The sequence below is a fragment of the Protomyctophum parallelum genome (genome assembly GCF_964188405.1).
Source record: "Protomyctophum parallelum genome assembly, chromosome: 2".
Lineage (NCBI taxonomy): Eukaryota > Metazoa > Chordata > Actinopteri > Myctophiformes > Myctophidae > Protomyctophum > Protomyctophum parallelum.
The window spans coordinates 28603588-28614957 of NC_139699.1; the positions used below are offsets into that span (position 1 = coordinate 28603588).

The following is an 11370-nucleotide window of genomic DNA, read 5'->3' on the forward strand; positions in this document are numbered from 1 at the left end:
GATTAAAAAAAAAAAAGAAAACATGAAAAGATGAAAGTGATCAAAACAGTAGAAGAAACAAAGTATTGAGTAAGACTTTCACAAAGACAAAGCAAAATGCTATAGACACAAAAATAAAATCTAATTAGGACAAGACAAGAGAAACGACCTAATGGGACAAAAGAAATAGAGAACCTTTTAAATTTCAAGGACCCTATTGCATTAGGCCACAGGCTGGTTTAGATCAACAGAAGCCAAGCTCAACATGATCATTTTACAGGTTATTAATCACTGTGGTGCCAATAATGGCGACAAAGCACTGCCCTCATGCAATATTGCTTAAGCAGCAAATTATCCATAAATCTCCAAGTCTGAAGGTTTGCCTGACCCAGAGGCGTATCTACAATGAGGGCGAGGACAGGCGTCCACCTGTCCAAATCCATTTCTGCCTGGCCAAAATCCATACAGTGAGAGGACAAAAACAAGACCTGAGAACTATTAGTAGACAGCTGATTGGAATGTAAATGTCGGTTTATTGTCATTGTTTATGTAAACTGTAAAAAGTGTCCTGTAAGTCCATATGGGCTGGGCTTCTTCGGAAGCATGACACTTAAATCAATCAAAGAAATCAATCAACCAATCTGCATGCCTTTCAGCCTTTGTATCCTACTCGTCTGGCAGGTATATCTCTTTGAAAATCTTTAGTGCTACGATTGTGCGCGGGGAGACGACAATTAACACATCTTGCCTGCCCAAAATGTAATTCCTGGAAACGCCACTGGCCTGACCCGTTTTGGCTTTCTTGAACTGTACTCTCAAGGATCTATTAAATGAGTCAAGTCTCAGAGGGAGCTAGAAAAAGTGCCCCTCGGGGCACAAGTCTCAAGGATAGGATAGATTGTGACGTATCAGTATATTCATAATGCTTATTGTTATGAAGATGAATGCATGTTGAGTTTTCAATAAATGGCTGGCATAGTACGAAAATGGACACTCCTGAAAACCTTGGAAGGGAATCATAGCCAATCAGGGTGGAATATGAGAATCAAACGTCTTGATCACATGGGGGTGGCTCAGGGGGTGGCGGTGGCTCAGGGGTAGAGTGGCTGGATGGTAACCGCAAGGTTGCCAGTTCGAACCCAGAGTTAGTGTCTAAGTGTCCTTGAGCAAGACACTCTACCCCTAATTGCTCCAGATGTGATGGTTGGTGCCACTGCCTTGCATGGTTTCCGCCGCAATCTGTGTATGAATGGGTGAATGTAATGCACAATCTAATCTAATGTAAAGCGCCTTGGATAAAGGCGCTATATATATGCACCATTTACCATTTACATGACTATATAATGTGTACTGATTTGCGTGAGATTTGGATGAAATCTGTGAGTGTGCACTGCATACAACGTTGTACACAGATCGGTGCAGTTCTAGGTAAAACAGGAGTTGGCCTGGTTAATATAGCACCACCGTGAGGCTGTTATGACATTTTTTAAGTGGCATTTCGTCCTCAGCCTAGTGGGAATGTGTGTGTATAATTTCACGGAAATTGCACGCCGTGTTCATGATTTGTGGCATTTTGTTAAAAACTGACCAATCCTGCGAGCTTTGGAAGCCAATCTTAGCCAATCGGGATGGAATATGGAAAATTGGACAGATTCGTGTTGATCACATGAGTATAGAGATCGTGTATACCGATTTGCGTGATTTATGGATAAAGTTTGTGATGAAATGCATTTAATAATAGCTCAGATTTATATAGCGCTTTTCTAAATACCCAAAGCGCTTTACATGGGAACACCAGGAACAGACTTTATTAAGAAAAAAAAAGATCAAAGCTAAAACATAACAGATACAGTTAAAAAGATAAAAGGATAAACGAGACCTCAACTGGGGAAGGCTATTCTGAAAAGGTGTGTTTTGAGCGAGGTTTTGAAGGAGAGGAGAGAGGGAGCAGCTCTGAGATGGTTGGGGAGTTCATTCCAGAGTTTGGGGGCCGAAACATAAAAGGCCCTGTCCCCCCAGGTACGGTACTTGGCCTTGCGGACCTTCAGGAGGTTAGCTTCACTGGACCTGAGGGAGCGGGGAGGGACATATGGTTCAAGAAGATCGGAGAGGTAGGGGGGAGCCAGGTTATTGAGAGCTTTGTAGGTGGTGAGCAGGATTTTGTAGTGAATTCTTTGTTTGACGGGAAGCCAGTGTAGGTCGTGGAGGACGGGTGTGATGTGGTCTCTGGAGCAGATTAGTAAAAAATCTGCCTCATGGTGGCCCTATAACAGGGTGTTCTGAATAATTTGGGGTAGAGGTTAGTCGTTGGCATCTAGGGAGTGTGTGCACAGAGTTTGGCATCGACCCGGCCAATGGTGCCAGAGATTAGCTGTACACAGACTGACGGACACACGAACTGACGGACGGACAGAGTGCAAAACCTACTCTCTCCCCCATGCCTTCGGCCTGGTGCAGACAAAAAGTCGATGGCGAGAGACAGGAGGCAGGGGCGGCCGGAGTAGCGGGACATTGAGATGGTGTGTGAGGACTGTCATCACATGGCCCTGGGGGGGAAATGTGTTCACATGCAATGCAAAAACCTGAGAAAAACCTGTGTGACTGATGTTAAATCTAGGAGAGGAAGCTAAAGGAATGCACAGCAACGGGTCATGAACAGCTGTATGGGGTGAGGGATAGAGCAGGGCCTTTACACATCTTAACTCCTATGAATGATATGGAAACTATTCAATACAGGCTGATGCTTTTAATGGTGGTGGAAACATCTACCTGAGTGATCTTTATCACAGCATAAAATTCATGTTGTGTAGATGTTGTGTAGTGAGGTACTCACGAAATAATTTGCAGTGATGTACTCATGAAATAATTTACAATGATGTGGTTATGTCCCATCTGTTTCCATGGAATACTACAACTTGAGGAGGAGATGGTTTGCTGGATACTTTTTTGAACGTGGTTCAAGGTTTCAAACTCGGTTAACAAAGAGTACAATGGACATCTCATCAAGTAGGATACACTTAAAATTGTCATTATTATGAAGGTTTCTTAATTTTGGCGGAGCAGATTAATTTAGGCTACATTGAGACACACACACACGGCTGTTTTTTCACAGCACCAACATGGTTTGTTTTGCTTCTGTGTGTGAACGTGAAAGAATTGGTAAGGCCATGACTTTATTTGTAAACTGTATTTGTAAACCTTATGGGGACAAAAAGTGAAATCAAACGAGCCCGCATATTTTGCGTGGAAATATGCAGTATATTTGCAGTGAATATGCACATTTTATTTTTTATAAAGTATATTTATTGGTTTTTTAAAGACAAACAGACATTACACAACAAGAACATAATAACAAACAAAAGAAAATAAAAGAAAAACAGCTCAGGCACAACACTATTATAAATAAAAAGATTGAATATACAAAGACATGACAAGGACAATGAACCATATAAGTGACTTTCGAATTTTCATAGACTCCCAATCAGGGAATACATCCATACAGTACATTAATACATATATTAAAAAGGCAGACAACAGTTATCATAGGCACCAAATCATTACAACAAGAGCAGACCCATGCATGCTCCACTCAAATCCACTCATAAGATATCTAAGGTTGGTACGGAAAACCTCCAAGTATCGTGGCAGACAGTGTGGTTCCAATATGACTCAAAATGCGCACTTTCTTGAAAGAAATTTACCCCTGCGTAATCTCCATTTGGCTGATTATGCAATGAATTATGCGATCGCATAATCACGTTTTTCTGGAGGGTCTATATAATATTCATCGTACAACAAAAATAAATCCATCTACAAGCTCACAATACGTAGCCTGCAACAAATGAGTGTTTCATTTATACTTTTGTTTATCAACAAAAACTAAATACTTTCAATTCCCTCAACACTTAAGTTGAAAATGTGCATTTTAGGCAAGCAAGCAAATTATCCTTTACAAAGAAGCTATGTTGGATTTGAGCTGGCTGGCTGGCTTGTGAACAGAGGGCCATCAGTTCCATGACTACACAAACTTTGTTCAGTCATTAAAAGGCAAACATTTTCAAAAATCACAATGCGGGTAAAAAAAAGAAAAGAAAAGATAAATAGTTAACCATTGACTGGGCTCCTGTGTCCAAATGCCTGTGAATCTGTTACAGCCGTGAACTATTTTCAAAAGGGCAGATGAAGTCCTTCACCAAAAGTGCAATTATTAATGAGGTCTTTCTGGGTCCATGGGTTGTTTGCTCATTCATGAAAGCTCTCCATTTTCCAAATATGTCAAATACTGTAGAATAATCAGGAGAAACTTGTGCAGTCCGCAACTTCATTAAGTGTCCTCATCTCCACTAGCTTTGTGGCCAGAGGATGCATGCATGCATGGCGTTGCGTGTGAAAGGGGTCAGCACAGCCCACACTACTCAGCACTTTGGCCCCTTGCAATTTGTGCCTCAGCTCCTGGGCCAGCAGCCCAAAAGAAAGTGCAAGACTTTTCCCAAATCACAAGGTAAACAGTCCTTCCACATTTGATATCGCCTCGGCATTCCAAGCACACTGGGACACAACACAGCTTCCTGGGGATGGTGATTGGGGGTGGGGGGGTGTTTCCTGTGCTACGAAGCAGTGAGGGACGGAGGGAGCAGAGAGGGGAGAACCAGGGCACTATTGCTCATAAGCCAGCCTTTACATAACCTCCTCTTTAGGAGCAGAAACAGAGTGGTGTATGTGGTGGGTGTGTGTGGTGGTGGGCTGGGGGGGTGTTTATTGATCTTAGTCACACACATATTGTAAAGAGGAACTTTGGTACAACCCTTTAGCACGCTATGGGAATATGAGGGAAGTCATAGCAAACAGCGGCTGGTTCCACGCTCTGGTTTGTTATCAGGAACTGGTGACATAAGAGGAATATACTGTAGATAGATGTTATGATTGTTACTGGCAGTTAGCGTGCCATTTATTACTACTGCGTGCTATTTACTACTACTACTAAAGTGTCACTTGCGCAATCTTGGACTACTCCCCGCCTGTTTAAGCCTTTGCACACTACAACATTTTGAGGGTTTGGGGTTTTGTTTAGCCAATTGGCAATGCATCGTTATATTATATAATATATATATTATACTGTTGAGCATCTTTTACTGCCACATAAAATTAATGTACATTTCCCTTGGTAAATAAAACCGATTCCGACAGATTCAACCAGATGCTAGCTACAGTACACATACACAACTTAGTGATGTGAAATGAAATGTACAGTGTATACATTACAATGCTTCAAGCGATTCAGTCATGTGGGGCTCTCCCCTCTCCATTGATCGTCAAACACACGTATGAAAGCAAGGAAACTATGCAGACAGGGTCGTAATCCGAAATTGTCCAAGCAGACTTCCTCACGAGATGCTTATAGTGACCAGGTTGGGATGCACACGCAGATCCGACACACCAAAGATCCGATATCCGATGACTAAGCCATAACCATATAGAATCTCAATGAGTCTTCATGGCATCGGCAAACAGTCTGCTCCATCCATATAATGTTAATCACCATTATGCGTTTGGTAATTAAAATAGTTGCTTCATGACGTGGCGTGCGTGCATGTGTGCACCCATCTTTAGGTTCACAGTGGCATTTGCATAATGTGCAGGGACATGGGATGAGGAAGAGTGTTAGATAATGTGTGAGCTTAGGTTACAGTAGTAGGCTACATTTCCTTTGAAACACATACACCACAGAATATACATGTTTTGCTTGGTCAACAGATGAAAGCTGTTATGACCATGATTGGGCAAATACTCTATGACACTATGCAATTTCACACTAGTCTTCGCTCTGTGATAATTGGCATTGGCAAGTGCCAATAGGGAAAGTGCTGAAAGGGTCTAGTTAGTATAACATAATACAGCAATTTCACTTCAGCCCCAAATCTGGACTAGTTTTTCAACCCATCAAGACAAGGAAAGCATCCGTGTCATTTTAGATTTTAACCAATTTAAACCATTATTTCATTACTTTGGATATTCAAAAATGGTGAAAATGTGTGCAAATAATTTGTGACCCATGTGACATATCTGATGCATGCTCTTTGCGTCTGGGGCTCCCTGGAACAAAGTATTTTGGGATTGAAGTCGGCAAAAAAATGTAAACGCTTTCCCATCCACCAGCTGTTTAAAAACCAGGAAGAGGCGCATGACAGTGTGGATGCAAGCTTTCGGATGACTAACTATATGCGCCGACGCGCCGTAACAGCCTACCATGTCAGCGGCCGCAGATGCACACCAACCCGTGCATAAGCATTTCAATTTCACTGCTGTGTTCAAGTGTGTTGACTTACTGTACAAAGTCATGCTACCAACAACAAGTGGACTGGAGAAGCACTATTTTCTTAGACAAAATAATCATCATACCATGATGAAAACATCATACGGCCTGAGGTCTAATAGCGGACCGAAACTCTAGTTTGTAGAATTGGCCTCAGGTTCTAAAGGGTTAATATGTCTTGTAATTTGTAGATTAGCTATTTTTGCCATTTGTGCGACACTGTCATACAATGGAAGTATAAAATAGGGCATTCATGTATGAATAAAAAGATGAAATATTGAGTTAGGTTTTGCCCGACAACAACGATAGCCAATGCCACAAATAGGGCACCCCGGTATTGGTCATTTCATGAGCTTTACTATCCCTGTGGGGGGTTCAACAATAAGTACTGATATGACACATCTGTCATAAGTGAACATAAACGCACATCAGAATAATTCCAGGTGCTAGACAGAAGAACAAACTGCAATAGAAAAACAGAGTCCACACACTGAATTATTCTCCCATAGTGAGTTTTACAGACAAATGGAAAAAAAAGGTTTTGTCCGACTCTGAGGAAGAGCCAATATGCTTAATTCTTTCTCTCCCATGTCCGTATATATATATATATATATATATATATATATATATATATCGCCCAGCTAGGGGATGTTATTTGCCAAGTCTGTGTGTGTGTGTGTGTGTGTGTGTGTGTGTGTGTGTGTGTGTGTGTGTATAAAAATGGACCCCAACGTATACTCCACAGCAGCTTTTAACATAGATCTGGCCTCCGTCACCACCAGCTATGAGACGTTAAATCTGATGTCAGTTTGCCTCGGTTACAAGCTGGATTTTCAAACCTCCATAAGGAAAGCTGTCCATGGTGTATCTTCTTCAAAGTGTGTGCATTGAGTGTGTGTATGGGGATGGAAACTCCCTCTCATAAACCCATTTTGGTGTTTTACTGCTATATAAATATATCTTTTTACAGAAAACTTAGGTCAGGATTTAGAAGGCGTTTTTAGAGTTGGCCTCAGGCCTAAATGGGTTAAGAGAACGCTGATGGTAGCATAGGTTAACTACATTTATGCTAACAGCTAGCGGCACAGAAATAATTAAAACGTCACGCAACTTGGTAATTTATAAAAAATGGACGATCCACCGATCCAGTGTGTGGACTCTCTAGTCTCTATTATGAGGTAGGCTACCCAAGCAAAAATAACCAAAATATGACATTCAGCCACAGCACAGAATAATTTAGCATCATTCTGATAAGCACCGTTTTCATAACCCCTGCTCTGCAAGCTGCCCATCCACTCACCTTTACGTTGGCTGGCAACTGGAACGCTGGCAACTGGAACACTGTTGTTGGCCGAGTGACTGGTCCTATTGCTCTGGCCAGCAGGTGTGGAGTATGTGGGGCCAGGTTCTGTTGTAGCTGGCTGGGAAACATCATTGGTCCTGTTGGCACTACTCTCATCTAGGAACTTTAGCTCCTTAATGTCCATGGCACTGCATCAAGACACACAAGCCGATTTGAAAAAGAGAAGAGAACCCGCACACTCATCTGCTCCAAAAGTTATACTTTATATTGATGACGTTTAGAGCCAAGGCTCTTCATCTGGTCAAACTCCTACTGCTACTTTTGAATGCAGCACCTCTACCAAGTGATGTGCGTATTCCTTTTTTTTTTTACATAAGCCGATTTTACCTGCTTTCCAAAATAAGATAGTAGCAAGAAGGAAAAAAATTAAAATTAAGAAATTACTGCAACATGCTAGAGTTGTGGTTCCCAAACGGTGTGCAATATATATATGGAGTTTTTTACAGTCTTTTATGGTATTCTGGTAAAAAAAAACTCAAATGAGCTCAAAGCACATTGCAAATTGTGCAATGACACATTGTGAGAGTAATCATTATTTTTGCCATTTTATTTAATTTGTTAAAGTATGATATAGTTTAAGCAGCTACACTTTATTTGACATTGCAAAAGAAAGATACATGTTGATTACAGGCATGCAAACAGGCCCAGGGTGAAGAATATATTTGCGAACTTCCTCCAAGAGGAGGCCGGAGGAGACCAAAATGTAAAAAAGAATTATAAAAATAAATGAAAACAGTAATCACACGGATTAGAAGGACAATATCAGTCAACAGAAAAAAGGACGGGTGTTTTCGATGATGGTTAAAATAGAGTTTGACGTTATAATGGGTTTGTATAGGAAGTTGGCAGGACAGCAAAAAGGAATACCAAATATCTAAATACTGAATCAAGCAACTTAAAAGTATATGCAAACAAAGTAAATTAAATAGCATCAAATTACAGTACAGTGCTGAGTACAGTAGTGCGTCCATGGGACCCCCAGAAACGTCCACGGATGGGTCTATTATCAAAATCTGCGTTTTGGGATGCAAAATGCACCCATTAGCATCAATGGACCCCTTAGCTGCGAGAAAGATGAAGCAGGGCCACCCACTACATATTTATTGTATATAATTGCTGCCAATGAAACGTTATAATTTAATTCCTGCTGTTTTACACTTGGGTTGCTACTACGACACATGCATTACTCACTCAGGGTGGACCATGGATGTCTATATTCTTGAATCGTTATAGGGCGACCCTTACCTGAAAGTAATCTCAGGAACGGCACACTTCACCCCATTGTGGTATGCCTCCCTCAGAGAGATGGTCTGTTTGGCCTGGTCCACGCTGGACACGTCTCCCTGGTAAACTCCCAGGGTTGGCCCGCAGTATATAGACACCACACTACCCAGCCAGTCTGCTGAGGCCATTCTCTTCACACTACACCATGAACACACACAAGATGTCGAAAAATATGTGCCATGAATATGATAGGATACAAGATTACCACAATACAGAATTCCTCCTGGTGCATTTGAGCCCATATGTTGGGTACCCTCCCCCCATCTGTATACTGTTCATATTTGTACAGCCTTTTCTGGAATATAAAAAAAAACACACACAGGTCAGGTTAAACTTGGCCTCACTCCCCGAGTGCCCATTTTGACAGGCTGGAATGGCTTAGTGTTGACGACGACACCACCAAGATGCAACCCAGATTCAGCACAAACAAGGGACTAAATTCATTTCGGTCCTATGCCACCAAAATGTGGAATGCCCTACCAACATGCAAATCCCTTGACTCCTTCAAAACAGCTCTCAAAGGGCACCTACGGATGGCTGCAATTCTCCCTACTGGCCCCCGTAATCTGAATCCCCCACCCACCCCCTTTTCCCCCTAACTATTGTGTTTTTTTCCCTTTTTACATCCTCTATCCTCACTCTTAGCCCCTCTCGGGACCCTACATAAAGCTTTTCTGAAATTTTGATGAGTTTTATGTTGGGTCCCTGGTCAGAACTATATTTTCGTATGGAAATTCCAGAACGCGGAAGTAATCATTCTCTCTAAAATAGAAGCTGCGCCATGTGACGGCATTTTTTTGCCTTTGTTATTCTGAATTCGGTAACTTTAAGTACCTATACATCCCGCTGCGAATATCTCCTGTGGCGCGGAAGCCGTTAAGTATTTTTAATCTTTGTTTGACCGATTTGGTCGCTTTATTTCTTCTTGTTTGTTTACCGTTTATTGTACCGCCTCCCGGTGTGCGGTTGGCTTGTGCGGCTATGTCCCTGCCTCTGATCTGCTGTGTCATAGCTATAGCGCCACTAGCTAGCCAGATAGGCGGTACAATGAGGTGTCAATAAACAAGGAAGGAAGAGAAGAATCCAAGCTTCCAAATCGGGCAAACATATATTAAAAATACTTAAAGGCTTCCGCGCCACAGGAGATATTCGCAGCGGGATGTATGGGTACTTATACTTTACATACTCAGAAAGCCTCACACTGAAATATGTCGTCACCGAGCGCGGAGAGGCGCTAAACATGTTGTTTATGTTTAAGAATGGGTGCGTACCAGGTGGCATGGTAGTAGTGCAACAGGACCCAATGCTATCTGGGTCGTCAAAATGTCAGGAACTTCAGTAGCATTTGGGTTCTGCTTGGAGGGCTAGCTCACTCTGAGAGGGCACATATGGGGCTAGGCTAGACCCCAACAAGCTAGCCCAAACATTTAGACTCTGCATTTAGACTCTCGTAGAGGTTTGTCAGAGTCTAAATGTTTGGGCTACCAACAAGCCATAGGCTTTCTTGGATAAATCATTTTAGCAGACTTTGTATTGTATTGTACTTCCCTGTGCTTGTTAATGCAAACTGAAAAGTAATCAACCAACCAGACTATCAATGTACTTCATCAAGTCTGACTTTTATACTTTATCATACGAAAGTAAAGGTCAAGACTCGATCAAATACATCTATGATAGTCTTGATCCAAGGATAGCTACTCAGTAAACACAACGACCTGCCAGTGTCGACAGTATTGTCGTGATCTGAGCTGTAAATCCCGTTAAGAACATGTTCTATTAAAGTCACAAACAAAAACGTCAATGCTCAGCATCAATAAAACAGCATTTAACAGTCAGCCACCTTCATAATAATAACTTGAGTTAACAAAACATACCGCTAACATTAGCTTAGCTAGCTGGTTTATTGCACTGCGTTACTGACCTGTTGCAGAGGCGTTAAATGTTTCTTCCAAGCGAAAGGGAGACTGAACACATTAGATTTAGCGCAGACAAAAGTCCATCAACAGTCAGTCACCCAGATAATGAGGAAAACAAATCCAAAACAATCTCCTGGTTCCAATTTAGCCTGATGAGCTGTAGGATTATTTGTTGTTTTCCGGGTTTTAAACCTCACTTCCGGTGAGTGACTCACGTGGGTTTGTTTTGAGCAAATTGCATGACAGTAGCCAAAAATACACAACAGTAGGCTAATACATGTAAAATATGTACCTGCAATATTGAGTGGTTTTTTTGCACACTGACTAGCCTATATCAAAAAGAAATCATATGAGAAATACACATAATAAAATATTAATATATCTTTAAATAATATACAAAAAAGTCATATCACAAACAACATAGGCGAAATCAAACAAGCATATCACTTGCAGGGGATTAAATGAATCATACAATGAATGCGTTGTATATTTTTAATGTGACATTTTTCTATATG

General features: G+C 41.5%; 1 protein-coding gene across 1 annotated transcript in view; it reads right to left on the reverse strand.

Annotated features, from left to right (window-relative positions):
* The window catches only part of LOC310854962 (enhancer of mRNA-decapping protein 3-like), a 35454-nt gene extending 24430 nt beyond the window's left edge, over positions 1-11024 (reverse strand). The window contains exons 1-3 of the mRNA XM_083759744.1: positions 10861-11024; positions 8901-9077; positions 7593-7783 (exon numbers count right to left, since the gene is read on the reverse strand). Coding sequence (XP_083615870.1) covers positions 7593-7783; positions 8901-9067 — 358 coding nt within the window. The 5' untranslated portion in view covers positions 9068-9077; positions 10861-11024. The remainder of the gene's footprint in view (positions 1-7592; positions 7784-8900; positions 9078-10860) is intronic.
* Positions 11025-11370: the final 346 nt, after the last annotated feature.